The sequence below is a fragment of the Zosterops lateralis genome (genome assembly GCF_965231275.1).
Source record: "Zosterops lateralis genome assembly, chromosome: 4".
NCBI lineage: Eukaryota > Metazoa > Chordata > Aves > Passeriformes > Zosteropidae > Zosterops > Zosterops lateralis.
Genome location: NC_139765.1, coordinates 45,162,836 through 45,184,852, shown reverse-complemented (window position 1 = coordinate 45,184,852; position 22,017 = coordinate 45,162,836). Strand labels below are relative to the sequence as shown.

Here is a 22,017-nt window from a genome sequence, read left to right as displayed (position 1 = left end):
TTCCTTGCCTTTCCTCTTTTCAAGTCCAACCACCTCCTGGCATCAATTCAGGCCAATAACTCTTGCCAGAGGCTTATCCTGTCTCAAGCTGCGAATTATCTGTTTTCTAAAGCCAGGGACACACGCAACTGATCTAAAAAGATTTAAAATAGCACATTAGGCCTGATACTGAAGGCTGCTACTGGGCTCTGGTCAACCTACTTGCCAAACTTTTCCTCCAATAACTAGAGAATAATCTAGTCCACTTTTGCTTAGGTATCAAAAAGCTGATACAGTTTTAATTACAAAATCCTCTTACTTCCTGGTTTCCTATTAAACTCATCTTGTCCCATCTGAAAAATCAGGAAGAAATTGGCTGTGAAACACTGTTCCTACAGAAGGATGTCCTAGCTGCCCAAGATGGTATTGATTTATTCTGGGTTCATGGACTCAAGTTTCTCTTCCAAATACTAATCAATTACCTTCTGAATGACAGTAGGAGTCAATGAGACAGGTAGTATCATGGAATCAAAGAATCATTTAGGTTGGAAAAGACCTGTATGATCATGACAATACTATCAAACAGAAGAGGCAACTATCACACACCTGGAATTGTCTTTTCATCAGAACAGTTCAAGACTGATCAGCAATATCTTATGTCCTACCATGTTTTCCTTCCCAGAAAAAACCCCATTCCCAAGAAAAACAAAGCCTGCGGTATTTCTTCAACATTTTTCACCTTTTTAAATGTAAAATCTCTACATGGTATCACATACATTACTAAATTTCAACTTTGCAAATGAATTTCATCCTTTTCTTCACTTAGAAAAAAAACAAACCACCACCAAACCAAATCTGGCTTCAGAGACTTAAGGAGGTTTCATTTAAAGGCAGCCATAATCCTTAAGCAGTACCATTTATCTACATTTCTCTTCCCTGCAGGGAGACAAGACAGCAGATTTATTCCTCAAGAAAGAGAAGTTAGAAATACCTGGAACAGAAACCTGACTGATTTCATCTGACCCTTGGTCAAAGAATTTTTCCTCAAAAAAGAAAAGTCTTTATATTTAAAGCATTCTTCCCTTTCAGGTGATTCAGGAGGACAGAAAAAATGCTTTCAAGCTAATGCAAGTTCCTACATCTTCTACTCAACTTCTTGCTGCTTTTAGGCCCTCACTGCACAGGGCCTAGGCAATGAGTTCAGCACGACTTGAAGAAGTCATCAAGTACTCAGAAGAAAAAAGTCCTGCCATAGCATGGCAGGACTCATTCTTTGGAAACTCAGATTTAGGTCTCCAAAAGTCTAGTCAATTAGCGCCCTGAATTTTACTCTCCAGGTGTTTACAGGAATTAGCAAAACTGCTGTAGTCAAAAGATCTCACAAGTACTAAATAATCTATATATATCATCTACGGTCAAACTCACGAAGCTGACTGCTATAGAATTGAATCAGTGCAAAAAAGAAATGCTTTTGCCTTTATAGTTTTCACATATGACTTTTTGTATGGTGTCTCCTTGGGAAAGTCTTGGAGATCATTCCAAAAGCTGCACTGTAAACACAGAGTATGCTGATGCATTATGGATTAAACCTAGAACACTTGTCACACTTCTGACAAATGTAGCAGAAACTCTAAAATCAAAGTCAAGGAATTTCCAATTAAGTATCTTTGTGCAAAGCATAAAAGAAGAAGCTTGTAGGAAAAAATACCTAGAACTACTCACTGGGCTTCAGAGAAAGTTAGTCAGCTCCTCCAACTAACCACTCAAGTTTTCCTGAACCCCACCATTTTCTTCATTTACTACTCATGAAAGACAATTGCTTAGAAAGCAACCTTCTGTAAACAGAAGAGATGGATTGTATCCATCCCTCCCTGTATTCATGCCCTGCAGACTTTCTATCTCCTTTCCATCTGCTCCTGTGCTTCTGACTGAGCTGACTCAGCTAATATTTTTTCCAAACGGAATTCCAGCATCATTCGTATACTAGTACTCCTCCTCCACCAGCTTTCGCTACTCTCTCATCTAGCAATGATTTCAGAATTGCCTTGTAAACATTCCAAACCCCGATAAAAATCCTGATTTGCTGATGTTTGTTTCATACACATCTTTTTAAAGTCTACACAGCATACAGTAAGGGCATGAAAATCTTGTTGAGAACGAAGTTGAATCATTCAAATTCTACTCTGTTCTTTCATTACTACACTGGGTCATCTCGCAATACAAATGTACAGGCTTTAAATATCTTATAATTTATTTGAAGATCATTTTCCACTCACATCTATCCTAAATATTAATGTCTGACGAAGCTAATAGAAATCTGATATCCACAGTAATTCTCTAATTTCCATTTTTCCAGTTATTACAAGAATCTCAAGAAAAGCTTATCTTCACATACCTTCTACTTGATCATCATATTCTGGCTAGTCTCTGCTATCTCCTCCACCACGTGTCCTCATTACTCTAAGGTCCACATTCTCAAATATCTCTTAACACAGTAACTAGAGCAATTAATTTAAAAATAAAAGGAGCAAGCAATATATACAGAGAGACAAATAGAAAGAGGCATGATTTTACAGTAAGCAGCTTTTTAAACAAATTGAAGGATGTGAAGAAGTGGTTTTAAGTAGAAGATTTTCTAAGGAATGAATACTCCTGTAACACCTATTAGAACACCTTCACATAGATATGAATGTTTTGAGCAATTCTGACAGCATTTACTTCAGTAACTTTTACAGGACACATCTATAGTTGAGTATTGTAGCACTGTTAGAGTATGAAAAGGAAGCTTCCTGTGCATTTTCAAAAAGACATTAATTATGCAAAGATCTAACTCTAACTTTGTAATAGAGCTTAGACAGCTTTTCATTCAGCAGATCACAGAACAGGTTGCTACCAGCAGCTTTGGAATGTGACTTTCCATGATGGATCGATGATGCAGATTTAGATGGCAGAATGTCTAGATGGCTCCAGAATGAAAGAAAGATATTTCAAGTTCAGTTTCTGCAACAAGTTATATTACCTTGAAGTAAATCTTACTAAGAAGTCAATAAATTTTCCTCCCACCCATTAGCCAGGTTTTTTATGAGGGTTACCTCCCTTCTCCTATCCCCATAACGAGTTACTGTATCAAGCAAATTCCCAATTCCTCAGGCATGTTTTCACTCTTTTTCAGAGGTCTTTCAGCAAAACAGGTAACACTGACACTAGTGATTTTTGTAGCTAAGCCCCTTCCAGAGTTTCTTTTCCCTCTCAGTTTAACTTTTCTCCTCTTTCTTTAACTGGTTTTAAGGACAAATAAAATATACGCAACTTCACCTAAACATTCACCTAAAAAATTAAGCATACACACAGCTACCTGACTGTTCCTTGCTTTGAGCTAACCTCTGCCTCTGAAGAGCTTAACTTCAAAGAGACTGCTCTTCTTTTCAAGACTAGGAATTCACAAAAAATGTTGGAAGGCTGAGGCCTACGTTTGTATCGACATTGAAATGGAATTGACAATGTTATATAAACAGGACAAAATTAAATTTCGCATCATAATCTTATCAATGCTTAAAATGCAAAAGAATTTCCTAGGAGTCAAGAACTTGTTACCTGAACTCTTTATAATACAGAAAGAAATAACTACAACCAAGACACGCATACACGTAGGTGTGCTGTAAGCACTGTAAGAGCTGTCCTAATGTAATAATGCTGGCACTCAACAACCAATTTGACACAGAGAGTGGCAGAGTCTTATTAAACCTCCAAGTAAGAAGGCAAAAGTTTAACTGTTACATTTTAGGCCATTCATTCCAGTTTGTGCTTAAATCTGTACCACTAAGGTGCAACTATATGCAATCTGGGTGCACAGAAACCAAGCAAAAATTTCCCTACCTTTTTTACTGACCTTTCTTCGTGCTTCAAGACAAAGAAATTTTCAAGTGTTAGTTTGACAGTAAACACTTAAAAGCATTCAATATTTTTTTTAAACTTCAATAATAGAGGGACTATTTTTGTCAAATGTAAAACACTAATTCCCAAATAATTAGAAAATGGTTAAGCATTTTTGCACAACACAATGAAAAGCACAACAGCTTTTAATATATCCTTCCATATATTTGCAGACTAGCAGCTACGGTATTTTCAGACTTTATTTTCTGCTTTCAGGCAATTTTTCAACTAACTTAACATTTTCTTCTAGATTTGATCATAAGTAAAATCTACTTTTTAAAATTACATTTAGCTTTTTATTGACAATCATATCTACTCCACGATCTCTTGCTGCAGCACCTTGCACAAGAGCTTTTAGCTTCTGCCAAACAATATTCCATAACAAAGGAAGTTGCTTTTTCAACTTCACTATACACCCAGCACAAAGCTTGATTCCATTACTATTGCTGGTTTTTGAGATGAAGTTCCAGTAAGCCACAACTTACCTCCTAACAAAAAAAAAAAAAAAAAAAAAAAAAAAAAAAAAAAAAAAAAAAGAAGATTCACTTCAGTGACTTTTAAGTACATCAGTGATACTATTTAAAGAAAACAGGAAATCAATGGGATACTGTGTATACTAAGTAGTATTGCAAATGCTGTGGCCAGTTAGATCTTGAAACCTGTGTTCTACACAGAAGCAAGCAGCTCACATAATGATGCCACTCCTAATTTTTAACAGTTTAAGTCCTATAAAAAGTAAAAAATATTTCCTACTGTCAGTTCTTGTAATGCAAGTACAAGTTGCTAGCAATTAAATTAAATTAAATCACTAGCAGAAGAAGCAGTCTTTGGGTTCTGACACAGATCAGCTCACTCTCCCTCAGTCATCAGTACTCTATTAAGCTATTCATAGAACCAAAACTATCAGATTAAACTACATTTAGCTTGCTGTGTCCCATGAATATGCCCTCACTAATCACCACACAAAGCCATCTTGAGAGAAATTGGTCTTTATTGCTACATTGAAGCACTTCATGATTAAATGCATCTTCAACACTTTGCTATCCAAAATAATTTTTTCTCATTACCATTTCTTCTGTCATATCCTAGAGTGTTAACAGGCCATTTCACTGCCACTGCAAATAGTGCAACTGAATAATTATGACAGTGCAAACAATGGAGCTAGTGGTCTGTAGGAGAAAACATGATATAGATCCATCTCCATATAGCAGAGTAGCAATGCAATTTCTACATATCCTATGTATATTTGAATTCTAACCTTCAGACAGTTCTGATTTGTGCTTTTATATGCCTAGCTGTTTTACAGCATTAATCATTTACTTGGAATTCATTCAGTCAGTGCTTTTCTAGCAATTCTGTCTTTCAATAAAAGCTGATTCAATTAGAATAGACTCACATGATCCATATGGTTTTATCAGTCACTGTAAAAATGTGCAGAAAACCGCCCCTTGAGGCAGTGTCCCTATTTAATCATTTAAAGGGAATGCCCTATTTTCCAGATGACATTTAACAGATGAGGCCAGCGAGTCTCCTGAAGACAACTGGTACAGAGCCTAACAGACTGCTCTAAGAAATATCTGTATCAGGACCTTTAGAAAGACAAAGTTCATCTTTATGGATAGTTTTCAAAGCAGCCATCAAATGTTACTTCTCCAACAAGCAGTTAAAAAAGCCCCAACCTCTTGTATATTGTTGTTAGAATTCTTCCCCACATGCCACAGGCTGTGGTGCAGCAACACTCAGTGTGACAGCTGTATTGAAAATATCCTGCTTGAGAAACATACTGCTATCAACTAATTTATGTTTCTTAGATGATGATGAGCTACATATGAGCAGGAGTCAGGAAGCTCAGTTTCTTCTAACACCATCCTCTGAGGAGGCCGTATTTGGGAGTCTACAGAAAAAGGAATGGTTACAGTCTCCTAGACCCTTGGAATTCACAGGGAAATGACCTCTTCCAAACGCCAATCCCACAAAAGATTGGATCCTTCACGCTGCTCCTCTATCCCTTTCCTGCAGAAACTGTGAAACCCTCTTGCACCTATGCAAAAAAACCTGCAAAATATGAGGATCACACTGATGCGGCAGCAGAGTCATTGTTGCACTGACCATGGCCAATACTTGGTACAGCTAGTTTTGTGATCAAACTGGAAGGAGCTTGCTTCTGACCTTATTTGCTCTGCACTGCAGGTGTCACCCTCCCAAAAGCTGGCAGCAATCTAGAAACTTCTTCCATTCAGAGCCAGCCCCCCAAAGATGTCCAGCCTTTCCTTAGGGGAAAAGGCTACACACTTTCCCTAAAAAAAATCAAGTCTCCATTAAAGTTCATTAAGATCTTCATTAATCTAAAAAGATGCCACGGAATGAGTCCTCACATTCTCTTTTATCCTCCTTATTCAATTACAAAATTTCTAGTGCATGACCCTAATAAGAGATTTCAGTGATAGCCAAAACAAATAACTTTCCTTTCACAGCATGTGCCAAACCAACTTTCTTCAGCTTTTAGAGTTGGGAACTCTCTTTCCATAGTGAATTTTCAAGCCCCTACTAATTCATACATTTTTTTTCCTACTAGGCACTGTCATATGAACTGTATGGTACAGAGAAAGTATATTCGAGCATTTTTTAAAAGTTTAAAGATAGGTTCCAAATCTTCAGTAAGTTAGAATAGGAAAACTTTCAATTGACTGTTTCCTTCCCACCCCTCAACTCCTAAGAAAACAAGAAAAAACTTGTAGCAGACATCAAGGTCATATCTTCTAGTCTTCAATCTGACTTTTGATGGAAAGTTTGCCAGCCAAAAGCCTCCTAACAACATTCTGCAGCTGAACTCTCCAAGTTCAAGCCTGCTCTACATTAGTGTACCACATACCAGTGGAATGCACTTCAGAGAACAGACAATCCTCAGGATCTCTCTGTCCTACTTAAACCAGGATAAGCTACTGTGTGAAAGTATAAAAATTGAACACTTAGTATTTTGTTCTAACTAGCCTACTTCAAAAGTATCTTGTAGCTGACTGTATGAGCCAAGAAGACATCATTTGATACTCTGAGGAAATGTTCTGCAAAGCACACTGTCCTAACCTGACTTTCAAGATGAAAAGTACAGATATTTCTATCAAGTTTTAAACAGGAACAGGCATAGTGGGCTGTCACAGCAATCAAGGAAAATTGGAAAAAAGTTAGGAGCAGAAAACGCAAATTTTCATCACTTTACAAGTGATACAAGAGCTTTCTTTTTACCAGCTAATCTTCTCTTTTAACATACTTCATCTTATTTTAGGGGTTTACTCAAACCCTTTAGTCTAGGACAGACAATTTGCCCTAGAAAAGACACATAGAATAAGAATACCACTGGTGGCACTAAAAACAAAAATGACATTTCCAACAAAAAACCAAAACAAAACACCAAAAAAAAAACCCCAAAAAACACCCCAGCAAGCAATGCTACATATATCAAAGCATGCACTACTAATGCCCCAAAAGAAAGTACTTAAACATGGAAAGAAAGCATATACCAGATGGCATAAAGTCTTCTTTGCTTCAGTACCCACACAAAAGTTTAATTCCATATAACCAAATCAAACAAGGGAGTATGAGTTCAAGATAGAATAAGAAACAGATCACTGAATGTTATTTATGGCAGTCAACAGCCTCTAATGAAATTCACCCTCAGGAAAAAATGCTTAGAGAACTGCAGAAAAGGTGAAAGAAGTCATCAAGTACTGCAGAAGGAAAAAAAAAATGAAAAATCATAAGATGGGCAAATAAAAACCTCAATCTAACTCAAATTTCAGAAAGATACTAGAATGAAATTATTTAAGAATTGGGAGCATTAAAGGATAAAGCCAATTGGGCTGATAGTCTAGTTTGTTTTTTAATGGACTAGTAGCCCTGCTGACTAGGAGAAAAGAAATACACATTGCCAGTCTTGACTTGTAACAGTCAATAATAAATTCTCCCACTTAAGCTAAACTATGATGATGACAAAGTTGTGCAGAATGAAGTTCAAAATTTGGGTTAGCTTGTTTAATAGTTCCCAACAACCAGCTGTAGATATATTTACATGTATCTATGGGGTAGCATTTATAGTGAGGTTCTACAGGCATAATATTTAATATTTTTAATTATACTTTGGACAAAGGTAGAAGGAATAGAACAAGAATCAAGCTGAGAGGTGATGAGAACTCTCTGACAAGACAATCCTGCATGAAGGTGACTCAGAATGAAAATTACGAATTCCAAAAAAGACAGCACAAAGCACAGTAGGCCCCACAATCACAAAAAGCCCTATTAAAGTAACAACAAGATACAAAAGGATACCAAGATTGTAGTGGATCAAGTAGATCACATTTTCTGTGAGCTTCTTAGAGTACCTAATGAAAATACCTGTCGGGTTCAAAACTACAAAGATTTAACATGAGATTTAACCTTAAAAAAAAAAAAAAAATCAACAACACTCCTCCTGCTCCCTTCTAAAATACAGACTTGATTTTCTTTTGGTTGGCTGCCCATTGCATTCTCTATTGCCCATACAAGCTACACCCATTAGCAGCACCTAACTGAGCCACCCAATAAAAATTCATTCATTGTTTTATAACAACACTGAAATAGATTTGTGCAGAATTCTTAAGTTTCACTCTGTTTTTAAGGGAAAACAATTCCTAAATAAATTCCTAAACAATTTCAAAGATTATTTTTAAAACATCTTTTTAAAAATAAGACTAGAAGTCCAGAATGACTGGATGACTCAATGGCTATCTACAGAGCAAAAGAGAACTATTTATTCTTGCTTCTCTTCATAATTTAATATTAACACTAAACAATAAAACTTGTAATATATAACCCATATTTTACCAAGCTCTATATGACTTTTCCAGTCACTTCATTGCTGCAAATATCTCCTTCTCTAAACTACCAGAAGTAAGGAACAGCTCTTGAGCCTGTTGAGCTTGATTCAGCCATGTATTTGTAAAATGAGCATGACAGGCACCTCTTCCTCTTTTTCTTCTTCCCAACCTTCCCCCTGACACGCAGGCGTGTGTGCACACACAGAGGCTGCTTTCTGGAAGGCAGAGGAGCCCTTAACAAGCTGTTGTGAAACAGATATGTTAAACCAGATATGCAAGAGAAGTACCAACTCTCTGTCCTCAGCAGTACTGCATTTCAACAGAAATACAAATACCAGATTTGATTAAATGTAACTGATTTGTGCTTATAAACATCCAGATGGTACATGACTAAACACATTGCCCATGTTTTCTGAAGAAAAATGACCTTGATATCCAAGTTAAAAAATTAAACATTTTATTTATGAGTCTCAAAGCACAAAACAAACTCATGGCAGTTCCAAGCAGAGACCTGTATCTCATACTTGGGAGATCATCAGATATTATAAAATACATTAGTCAGCCAAACTCTCAGGCACAGTCAAGGAATAAATACCAAGGAAATGTACAAAGATTCTATCCCAGTTCCTTATATCTCACACTCTTAGGTATCTGGTGGGATTTAAATTTGGCTTTTCATACCTTAGTCTGTGAGAAAAGGAACGATTCAGTGATGAAGATCAACAGATGATAGAACACAGAAGCCATGTCTTCATTTGGGTGGTTATATATTATCTCGACTTCAGCAGTATAGGACATGAAGAGGTATAGATCCCAAATCCACAAAAATTCATCCTGACTAAACATGACTTTCTCATTCTGGCCATAAATTTCAGGGGTTATTTTATAAATGATAGTGCATATAAGAGCTCACTCAACACGTGTATCAAATAGGAATCCTTTAAAAAAACACCCTAAATATAGGAATCCTTAAAAAAAACACCCTAAATACAAGTTAAGAAAAAAAGAAAAACCCCACAAAACTTCACAGAAGCCTTTTGTACCAGTCTCATCTCCTTATTCATCTTTCCCCCAGTCCAAAAAAATAATGAGCTTGAACAGCATGCACTAAGACTCATTGTCAAGATTAAGTTTTTATTTAATTCAAAGCAAGTAATGAAAGTAGCTCTAAAAAATAAAATAAAACCATAACAATCATAAAATACACATCTGTATAACAAATCTTCCCCTATTACTAGCTAAGAGAATACTATTAGTGAAAATATCCTTTGGAATTTGGCCCTTTTTTCTAATTTAAAAATCACACAATGTTACTGAGTCTGAAAACGGGAAATTGATCCCAGGCACCTGCATCCTTCTTTTTGTTTGTTTACACAGTAGAATATCATTCCAAACACTTCAAAGTTTAAAAAGCCAATATTTGCATCTTCTCCTGTAGCTCTCACTAACACTGCCCTGGATACTCATTGTTCACACTGAAAGGAGAAGTGGTTTGTAACAGCATGGGAAAAAGAACAGGATCCTGCAACTAGAGATCAGACCATGTGCATAAAAACCATATGAAGGAAAGCAAAGTGACAGGTAATTTTAAATCTGGATGCTATTGCTAACTGAATAACAAGAGCATTAACACTTTGGAGGAAGTTGAAGCAGAGCAGTGACAACAAGGCAGTAATGCAGCCTCCAAGAAGGCAGCAGAGTAGGAAACATCCACTCCTTTAGAGGGAATGACAATCCTCTTGTGTACTTCTTCCCAGCAACACAAACTCTTAATCTTCAGATTTAAAACACATCCAAAGTACAGTGATTATGGTGTTAGCTGGCAAGAAAACCAAAATCCAAGCATCTATTGAAGGATGGACAAACTGGGAACAAATACTCGCTGCAATAAGGTCTGTCCAAGGACCCAGCCCAATTCTTGAAGGTCAACCAGTATTGGTACATTCCTGATACAGACAGTGCCATGAAGAACAGAAGGAAAGAAAGAAATGGTAACTTGTCAGTGGAGGCAACTTTCTTTTGACAAAGCAGTAATTGTGAGAATCAAACCAAATTCAGCAACCCTATGATAACCTCTCGAGGAGCCATATAATTCCCTTCCATGTTTTCAGCATACCATCATTGCCTCTGTTGCTTTTACACAGTTCCAGTCTGGGCTTTTTCAGTGTTCTAGCAAAGACTTTTCTGTACAATATGAGTGACAGAAGGGAAATTAAGATTTTCAAGTGATTTAGTCTCAGCAAAACTCAAACTATTTCATGGGGCAAGGAAATCAGACCACTTATTTAGGCTAAGGACTTTTCCTCTTGCCAAACTAATGGCTTTTGCAAACAACAAACCTCCAAAAGGTCATATGGTTTCTTTGTAATGGAAACTACTAAGTAACCTAAATATAGAGGTAGCTACCAGTTCCCTCTATAACATAGTACCATTAGGGTTCTATTCCTTACTTGTGCTTCTAATGAACTTCAGCAGGAGATATGTTCAAGAAAGGAGTAATTATTAAAGTCATATGTTCCTTACATTTATATAACATCTTTCATCTAGGAAGATTTCAAAATCTCTTAAAGGTCACACGTAGAAAATTACTATACTCAATGCAGTCTCCTATCAAGAGGAACATAGTAATTTCTCAGTACCCAGGCAACAAAACAGAACAATTTAGGTTAGAAAGTAAATACTAAAGCTATGTGTACATGGAGAGTTTAAATCCTCAGTGACATTACTAAACTAACGCCTGGCAATAGTTGTAGAGTAAAAGGTACAGGGATCTCCATCTGACAGATAGGATCTTAGTTTTACATTTGACTTGTGGCACATCTAACTGGAACCATGTTGGGGCACTGCTTTAGTACTAAACCACAGAGTGCCACTTTGGGAATCAGTTACACCACCTCCTGCAGCATCTAGGATTTCCCTTGAGACATCCCCCGTCAAGGACAGCCCAGTTTAACCATTCAATGCCATAGACAAAAAGGTAATTTAACTCCATGATCTAATCTGCTTTGAAAATTCAGTCTACAAATAAAATATAATAAAGAAATAAATTGTAAAACTTATTTGCACTAATCTTAATAACTCTATCAGTTACTAAAGAACATAATCCACTTTTAGTCTCTGGCACAAAAGATAACTCTTTCAGGGAGAAGAAATTATTCAACAGTGAAAACACCCACAAACCCTACCCATACCTGAAAATATTTCTGTAAAGGTAAAAGTGCATAATCAGTATATTTTAAAAAAAAAAGTTTAATCAACTTTGCACCTAATTTACAGTGGCCTTCAAACCTACTTAGCTTCAATACAAATGCTTGTTTTTCCATCTGCAAATATGGTCACATTTAATGAAGTTTAACATGCACAATCAGGTATTACACATTTCCACACAAAGAAAGAGATTTCTCTCAATTCAAAAAAAGTAGTGTTTTACGTCTTACAGACAAAGCTCTAATCAGTAAAATAACACAGTTAAAGCTTCTAAGTAAGAACCATTGCACAGCAACAACCATGCTAATGCATCAACTTAATCTTACATCAAGCTTCAAAATGGAAGACTAAAATAAATAAATAATGCATTCTCCGTGCCATCAAAACATGGTGGTATTGTTATCCTGCCCGTGTTGATGAAAACCATTTTGTCCTATAGGGAACACCAACTAATGCTTTAACAAGGTAATAATTTGATCACTTGGACTCCAAGTCCTTGGGGGGAAAACAAAAAAAATACACAAACCCTCAAAAAAACACCGAGTTGGCCTTTTGTGTTTCTTTGGCACCCTAATGATTCTCTTCATGGACACAAAGGTCTACTTACTAGTGCAAATCATATACCAGAACTGGAGACAAAAGCTGCCTGGCCTGAAACCTCGACTTTTATCAACCTAGTGCCATGTGTAAAACACAGATTTTGCAATCATATGAAGATGCAACCCATCTAAACCTTAAGGAGGTTAGATGTTAGATGTGTCCCTGTGTTCCCAGAGTTTAAGAGAGAAACAAAACTCAACCTATCAACTTCACATACCAGGTCAGGGAGTAACTGGAAAGCAAAGAAAAAAAAGGACTTTTTGTTGCAAAATTATTTAATTTTTTTTTTTTTACATTTAAATAATTTAAAATTCTTTAAAAGATGAAATATTCAAGTAGGGCCTCAGAAGACACTGAAAATATTTGTTTCTCATTTTTTGTTTGTTTGTTAAGTTTCAACACTTTTATCCAGATGAGTTTCCAATGCAGTAAAACATAATTTAAAACTGACTTTTCTTATCAAACTGACTGGATGTTAAAGAGGCCTTTTTCACGATGTTTTTAAAGACTTTGCATTAATTCAGCAGTCTTATTTTGCTGAACATTACTGATCTGTACACATCTCTCTGTGATGTAAACATAATGCCATTGTTATGACTGGAAACCATAATATATGTGACAGATGCAATTCCTTCTTGTCATTTACCTTACTGATTTCCTTTGTTAAAAAAACCCTAAAAAACAAACAAACCGAAACATTCAACTAATATTCACAACTGAAGTCATGAGATGTCCTTTCAATATTCATTCTGTTTTTCAGAAGTCAGGAAAACCAACTCCAGAAATAAAGAATAATCATTTTTGTCAAGTAATTGGACCCAACCTTGTACTTACAATTTCAAACATGTAACATTTATTGCAAGTCATACTCAGCACCGCTTTGACCAATATCTACAAGGTACTTGCGGCTTTTGATAGGATTGCAACTTGATTGCCATTTAAACTTCTCTTTCTGATGGGATTAACCCACAGGTATGGTAACAGTAAGAAAGGATTCCTGAGAAACGTTCTCTTCTATTAGCATGCATGGCTACAAGTGCACTCAAGTTCGCCTGTAAAAAGCCTCCATTCCCCAAGCACACACGTTCAGGCCACCGGCAGGCACAGGAGCCAGTTAATCCACCGCAATCTTTGTGACCGGTGTACAGAGAAATGTCCTCCTGGGAAGTCACTGTTACACAGGGAGGGAATTCCATAAAGCGCAATTCAGCCAACAATTCCTCCCTAAACACTGAAGGGTTATAACCCACCCCCCCCCAGCACTCGGAAACCTGCACGGTGACACTCTGTGATGAAAAGCGATTTAAAATAATACTAATACTACTAATAATAATCGAACAATGGGTTATGTATGAGGCAAAGTTAAATTAATGAAAAAAAATATTTTAAATATTAATAAAAAAAAATAAATTAAAAGGGGAAGTGTCTTAGCAGGCACACCCTAGGGGACAGTTTTTCTCCGTGAGAAAGGGCTGTCTCTCCAGGGTTAGGCACTTATGCCCTTCCTGGTGTGTATTATTTCTGTTTCCCCACAGGCCGGCGCGCCGCCGGGTCCGGTTCACCGCGGAGCTGTGGGCCGGAGGAGGCTGCGTGTTCTCGCCCCCACCCGGTAAACGAGACCCGATTCCCGTCACGGCCGCCCTCCCTCTCTCGCACCCCGGGGATGCTGCGCGGCTCCCCTGCCCCGATTCCTGTCACGGCCGCTCCCCGCCGCCCCCGCTCCCCCTCCGCCGGCGACCCACCGTGTGGAGGTGCCCTTCCTCACGTCGCACATCAAGCACTTGAAGGCCTCGGCGCTGTTGCGGAAGGTGCAGACGCTGCAGTCCCAGTACCCCTCGTCCGAGGAGGGTTTCGGCTGCCGCTTGGGCCTGCGGAGACACACACGCCCCAGGGCAGCACCGGCCGCGACGCCCCCGCCGCCCCCGGGGCGCCCCCGCCGCCATCGCCGCCGGCCCCGCGCTCCCGGCGGGCCCGGGGAACGAGAGAGCGCCGCCGCTGCCCCTACCTGGTCGGGCTCTTCTTGTCTCCCATGCCGGCTCCAGACGCGTCCCGGCCCGGCCCCGGCGCGGCCCTTTGTGCGTTTGTCAATAAGGAGGAGCGCGGGGGGTCTCCGGGCTCCAGCGGGGACCCGGGGAGGAGGAGCCGCCGCCGCAACCTCCAGCTGTCGGGGAAACTCCCGCTGCCGCCGCCGCCGCCTCCCCGCTCACGTGTCCCCCCGCCGCCAACCAGCGGCGCCCGCAGGCCGCGGCGCCCGGCGGGCCGCGCACGGCGGCACCTTCGCTCCGCCGGCGGCTCGGGCCGGCAGCGGCGGCGGAGCCCGGGCAACGCGGGGGCTGCTGGGGGCGGCGGGCGGGCCGGGGGCGGGACCGGCCCGGGGGAGGCGACCCCGGGGGAGGCGGTGCCGGGCAGAGCGGGCGGAGCGGCGGGTGAGTGGCTGCGGGCGGCCTGCACCGCGCTCTCCTCAAAGCCGCCCCTCTGGGCGCCCGGGGCTGCTCGCAATAGCGTCTAGATTGTCTCGTGCTTCCTCCCACAGAAGTCGCTCCAGGCCCTGGTTTACAATACGAAACAAATGGGGATAAACTGAACATGAACTTCTGCTTAGAAGTCTTGATCTAAGGCATCCCGGTGGCCTGAGGCCAAGGGAGGGAGAACACCACGGGTGCCGATACAAAACCAGGGGAGTGCGGTGTTACCCTGTAGCCGTGTGCAGGGCGCCACTTTTGCACTTAAAAGCTTGCAAGTGCTGCGTGGTTCTCGTGCCTGATAGCGGCCTCAGACAGGACACGTGTGTTTGTTATCACCTCTATTATCAGAGTGCACCAGGGCCCAGCCGCAGCCCAGGATGCCATTTTGCAGGATGCCGTGCAAACAGAACAAAGAGCACATGTCCTAGGTACACAACAAAGACAGCAGTTAGACACAGGTAGAGAGCAGGATGCCAGCAGACAAGGGAATTATACCGGTCAGCATCTCAGTGGCCAAAGCTATTACTGATGCATTGCCGAGAAATGATGGGATTTCGAGAACAAAATACGCCCAAGGGGAGTTTTACTGAAGTGTGTGAAGACATAGACGTGTTTAAAAATTAAGCAAGTGAACAACAGAGAAATTTTCTGATTCTGAAGGCAAAGTTGTCAAGACAAATTCCAGCTAGAAATACTGGTATAGGGAGGGAAAATGTAGGTAACGTACTTAACATGTTAGGGAAGCAATTAAAGACCCCTTAACTGGGATGTAACATTTATGCAAAAGAACTAAGACTTTTACAAGATTCACAGCTTTCTCTGTCTCTTGAGGAATGCTGTATGTCAGCAATTGGAAACCTGTGTAGGATTTACTTGTGGCTGGCCATTTATCCCAAATTCCTTCTGCATTCACATCCAGCTTCCAGTACTGCCCTTTTCCTCACCTCATGGTTCTCTTTCTGTATTTGCCTGACCTTTTGCTTCATTTCTCTATTGCTATTTCTTTCTTCCCTATCTCTTTATGCTTCTTATGCAGTCTTCTGTAAATTATGAATAAAATGTATGGATTGCACATCTGAGGGTGCGGCATGCTGCACACAGACAGCTGGCCTGGGTTCATTTGCATTTAGTTAGATATCTTCATGGACTAGGGGCCCAGACCCAGCTCTCAGCAGGAGAAACAAGCTCATGCTGAAGGTGATTGATCTGATGGCTAAGACGGGAAAACAGTTTTCTCACTTATGGAGACTATTTCTTTCTGTTGACTATGAAGAGTGTCTTGCACCAGTAGTCCAAAAGTGGATGTTTAAAGTTACAGAATTATATGAGGTGTCTCACCTGTGCTTGAACCTGACATTATGTAGAAATCTCTTGGGAGATGGGAAGCAGTGGAGAAACCTGTCTCCTTGTGCCCTTTTCCACAGCACACTCTTTCTACTGGATAAATAAGCATTATTTCTCCACTTTTAGAAAGTAATTATTTTGAAACATCTGCTTTCTCTTGACCTTTCCCCTGTCACAGCCTACTTTCTCCATACCGATTGTGGGCAACAGAACTTCCACTGATGGTTACAAAACACCGAGATATGTTGTAATCTCTCAGGAACCATTCCTAGAGAGGGCCATTTCTAACCAGGAGGAGGAAACGCAACTGTCAGCCATAAATGTTATCCCTAACAGAAGAATAATCTTTCTGACTTTTGTGTTGCAGACCTTCTGCTTCAAGGTCATCACCCAAATGACCATGCCTAAAAGTGATCATGTTTCCCCTGAGCTCCAACTAAACCTTATTTTGGGAGCTGAAATGTAATTTGGATGGTTCAAAAGTTCAGGTGTATGGGTCATGATGCAACTCACAGTGGCCATGGGTTTGTGCAAGTGTGGGACTTAGTATTGAATAATGCTGAAAAGGAGTGAAAGACCATTTGCCTTGCATCCTTGTTCTGTCCTCAAATAGGAACACAAGAGGAGACCACTGAAAGCATCAAGCCATCCCATGTCTTCTCTGCAAGTGAAACAGTGATGGAAGGCATTATTTAGCAGCAATGCTAGGAAGCACATGTAAGAGGTGTGTGTAATAGTCAGATACTGAAGAGATTCGGGGAGACTTTGATAAACTGAAAAAATTGAGAATTCCAGTCAGATATTTGTCATCCAGTCATATTCATGTGAACCCAGAAAACTCATCTGTCTTTGCTAAATATTTGTATGGCACATGTTCTAGAAAGCTTGAATGACAAAATTGATGACATCAGTATTAGCAGTCTTTAAAAAAATGTTTCTGGGAAAGAAAAGGGATGAATGAACCATCATTTTGAATAGCCTTAAATTTTGACTTTGTCTAGTACAGTTGTTCCAGAGCACAGTTATTTGTCCCATTTTAATTCAGCTAAGCTAAAGTAAACACACATTTAAGACAGAAGGGATGGGCAATATAATTGTATCTTTTTACATCAGGTATCACTCTAGCTAGTGTTTGGTCTCTCTTAAAACTGACCTTTTTTGTAGCATTGTACAAGGGAAATGCTCATTATATGATTATGATATTGAAAATGATACATGCTGATAGCTTTGTGGAAGTTATATATTTCTATATATGATATAAATGTTCTGGCATTCATGACTTCTCAGCTAAAAGTTTATTCATAATAAAGAGGATGTGAAAGAGCATGGTAGCAATTTTTAAGTACTTAGTGTGTGAAAATTCTTACCGTAGATAAAATTACAGTTGTTCCCCCCTCAAAAAAAAGTTGTTCGTATACCTTTTATTAAGAACAAGCCAGTGCTATATAAATCCATACAAAGACTTGCCATTTAGTCAATACTTGAACCATCGCTGTACACATCAAACCTATGACAGTTCCTGCATTATCAGCATCTTGAGCAATTAAGTAATCACTTTGCCACTGCTTGAGCTTAAAAAACTGTCCATACAGATAATTATGATCATGTTGTAGATAAACCACTCTATTCATAAAGAGGAATACTACATAAGTATAAAATTGTACTGGAACAAGTGCATGATATTCCAGCACGGTGTATCTGTTTTGCTTGGGTTGCACTGATATAATAAAATTAATACAATTAAATCCATTAATGGGAATTTGACTAGCCAGGGGTTTTTTGACATGTTAGGTACAATGAGTTTCTATGTGATACTGGGAGGGGGGGAGGGGGAATTAAAAAGCCGAGATAGTGAAAAGTGAAAGCTGCTTGCAGATATTATAATAATGACAATAAGATTGGTGACAGCGAGCACTGCCCCTCCAGCCTACATTTGCTCAGCCTCAAGTGCAGCCCCAAGCTATCAAAAGAAGCATCAGTGGGTCCTCATGCTCCTCTTACTAGTGTGTGGAGGCAGGAGAGTGAAATTCCTCTTTAGAAAGGGCCAGAACAGATAGACCACACCTAGAATACTTCATAATATCAGAGAGCCTAAGAACTTTTTTTCAAAAGAGTTTTCACTTCCTTTCTTGTACAAGCCTGACCTAAACATAATGTATATCTTTTAGAGACATATAGCACTTAGGAGAGTTGATTCATCACCAGATCCTTCAGGTTTCACACTGTTAGAGTGGCCCTGACATCAGCGGGAACATGCTGTTGTGAACCTGGAGTAACATGGTGGTAATTAAGTCCAGGAGTCTTTCTAGGGTCATAATTTGACTGTATGTTTATGCAAATTTAGCTCCAAATTCAAAAGACAGAGGATTGTACACAGAACTTTTGCAGGTTACAGCACAGCAGCAGTAGCTGCATGTGTAAGATCAATAAAAAGCTGATCATAATGGTTATTTTTATATTTGTCCTCTGTGAACTGGAATGAAATTATCAAATCACTTATTTTCAGGTACTTGGTAATTATTTCAGTAACTACTTACTTGTCATTCACTCTCCTAGTTTGGGCCCAGCTTTTATACTTTCAGATTTTGTAGTGAATTTTAAAGTTGTTCAGCTCTATAGTTTCTTTAAATCCTCTGCTTCATCAAAGAAAACTCTTAATGTAGAAGCTTCCCTACTTTTTCCATCTAGCCTCTCCCTGAGGTAATCCAAGATGTGAAGGATCACTGGTGGGAATGAAAGAACATTCTCAACATTCGCTCAATATTTCTGGTCCTTTTTCTGGGATTTGGTGGTACACATGACAGTCTTTTAGACTGAAGAAGATTTAGTTTGCATGGGTCAGATCATTAATGAATAGTACTGATACTTAATTCTATCATACCTCATGCAGGAGAGGTTTGCCAAAAATGGCCTGTAAATGCTAAATTGAAGGTAAGCCAGGCAATTGCTTCAGACACTGGAAAGGTGTTCACATCCTGTGTCTGGAGTTGAGGAACCAGTGGAAGTTTTCAACCCAACAAATGGTGATAGAATGGCTCCTCCAGGGCAAATCGTTGAAATCACTGGATTTTGCTTTGAACCATCTATAAAGGAAGCAGAGGAAGACAAAGCTCACTAGCATCTGTGAATTTGGATCTCCAGGGTTAAACTCAAGTGAAGCTGCCCTTATCAACTATTTAAATATTTGGGGCTGAATCTTTCCCTATCTGCTCCCATCAAGGTGAATTGAGATAGTGTCCCATACACCCTGCACCAAGGGGAGATTTGTGACCACCTCACACAGAGAGGTCACAAGTTGTGACGTGGGTGCAGATCCACACAGAGGACAGCAGGCAGCAGCAGGTCAGACATGGAAAGCTTCTTTATTTTTCTGACTCCATCAACTTAAATACACTTTTTACTGAAGGCCAGGATTAGCCCAAGAAGGTTACAACCTCATGACCCCATTGGTCACTCTGACGATCAGTCAAGTTCTCCTCTCAGAGAAGAACTATGCAAAACACATAGATAATTTCTAAAAGTACATATAGTTTACATCAAGCTCTGTGAGAATCATGCTGTGAGGGCTCAAACACTTGAAAGCAAGAAAAGTCAGGGCAACAGGGATTTATCTGGGCAAAGTCAGTTTCCTGAGAAGGAGTAGGTATGTATTGCTTAGGGTCCTTTAAACAGAAAAAAATCTCTGCTATTTCTTGCTGACATCAGCATAAGATCTAGATGGTTATAGGAGTGAACACATAGATACCTCCATTAGCAAGCCAAGCTCCCTTGGGGCTATAGGAGAGAAAAAACATCCCACTGTCAATGCTATCTGTTCATGTCTGCTCCTTGATTTCATCTCTCGATCCCGATCCCTCCTAATCTGCTCCATTATTCTTTTTCTGCTATTTGTCATCTTCTTCGTTGTGTTTTTTCTCCTCCTCTTTATGTGTTCCTTCATTCTCCTTCATGTTTTTTTTTTCCTCCTTGTCTTTATGTTTAAGATTTGTCTTTCTGCCTAGTTTTCTGTATTACTAATTCTGCCTGCTCCATCTTTCAGGTTCCTTTTCTGTCATTCTCACTCTTCTCTTGCTTGATTTTCACTTTCACTGATTCTCTCCCTTTTAGAAGTTGTTTTAAAGTGTTAAAATTTGATAGGAGGTTGAGTTTCCTATTTTTGTGTCACGCAGGTGGCAGGCTTCCCACGGAATTAGTGCCAAAGGAAGAACAGCAGCAAAAGGAGATTTCACAGTTTACGGCAATATTTAAAGCATTCTGAATCTGATTAGGTAATATGGCTGAAAGTCACATAGCTTCTTGGTTCTACATAGCATTTTTTAAAGGCTGTCAGAGAAAAAAATGAAATACTGGAACTAAGCCAGTTCCATGCTTAGTTCAGTGCTCCAACATCGTTTCAAGACAGCATGCAAACACCTACTGCAATGGCTGGATTTGCAAGTGCCAGAAGCTGCCTTTGGATCAAAAGTGCTGTTCAATTTTTCTCACTGTAAATCTCTTTTATGAATTCCTTCAGATTTACTCTGAGATCAGAATTTGACTTACAGGCATTATCTTTGACTAACAATAGGAAAAGGGTGAATGTGTCTGCATTGTGGGATCAGCAGGAAAAAAAGATATTGCAGATGTACTGATTTTTTCAGATGTAATAGAAGTAATGAATGAACAAACCAACCTTCTGTAGAAAAAAAACACATAAAGATGATTAGTCTTTGAGAAGAATACCTTTTCTGTGTGTAGCAAAAAGCATATTTCACTGCTTATAATTATATATACACACATTCAAACACAGAGAAATGGGTACTTAAACATTCAAAAGAATTGCAAATTTTTCTTGAAAGGTATTCCTATATCAGCCCACTACATTTTCATTATGAAATATTCTGAGGTAAGAGATCTCCGTGAGAAACCTCATGAGTCTCTTTTTTCCTGATTTCCACATTATTCTAGGTACGGAAGATAATGATGAATGTCATAGAAGTGCAGCATGCAGGAGTGCTGATAAGAGATCTCACTTTTCTTTTTTGGCTTGGAATTGTTTGCTTGGTCTCAGTTTGCCAAAGTTTATACTCTTCATGACATAATCTATGTCGGTATCTTCTGTCTCCAGCTCCAGTGTTACATTTCCATTTTATGTTGTTTTCTTCCTCCTCCTTTTAATTAAATTGAATACAAAATATAGAATCAAAAAAAACCAAAAAGGAAGAAAAAAAATAAAAAAAGAACAGAGGTCTCCTTGCCACTGTGCTAAGGTCATTGCAATACCAATATCCCTAAATAACCATGCACTGTAGCTTACCACCCACTTGTCCCTCTTCCTATCCTTTTACCTCTCTTCCCATCCTTTTGCTTGGACTTGTACTGTTGCCATCTGCAGGGCTGGATTGTGTAGACTCAATATTGCATAAAAGTGTTTTACAGAGCTTCTTTATTAAAATAAATTTGAAGTATTAATTTCAAAATTAGTATATAAATGAGAGAAAAAAAGAAAAATGAAGTTCTTTAATTAATGTGGACTGTACCCTCAGGCTTTTCCTGTAGATTTAGAGTACTATTTACAGTGAGCCTACTGCACTGACAGGTGGTCTAGGGCTGGAAGAAGCAGAAATCTCCCAGAGGAACCTGTCAGTTGACATGGATCA

General features: G+C 39.3%; 1 protein-coding gene across 1 annotated transcript in view; it reads right to left on the bottom strand.

The window, feature by feature from the left end:
• YAF2 (YY1 associated factor 2) overlaps nucleotides 1-14,760 on the bottom strand; it is a 32,439-nt gene extending 17,679 nt beyond the window's left edge. The window contains exons 1-2 of the mRNA XM_083858738.1: nucleotides 14,575-14,760; nucleotides 14,312-14,437 (exon numbers count right to left, since the gene is read on the bottom strand). Coding sequence (XP_083714864.1) covers nucleotides 14,312-14,437; nucleotides 14,575-14,600 — 152 coding nt within the window. The 5' untranslated portion in view covers nucleotides 14,601-14,760. The remainder of the gene's footprint in view (nucleotides 1-14,311; nucleotides 14,438-14,574) is intronic.
• Nucleotides 14,761-22,017: the final 7,257 nt, after the last annotated feature.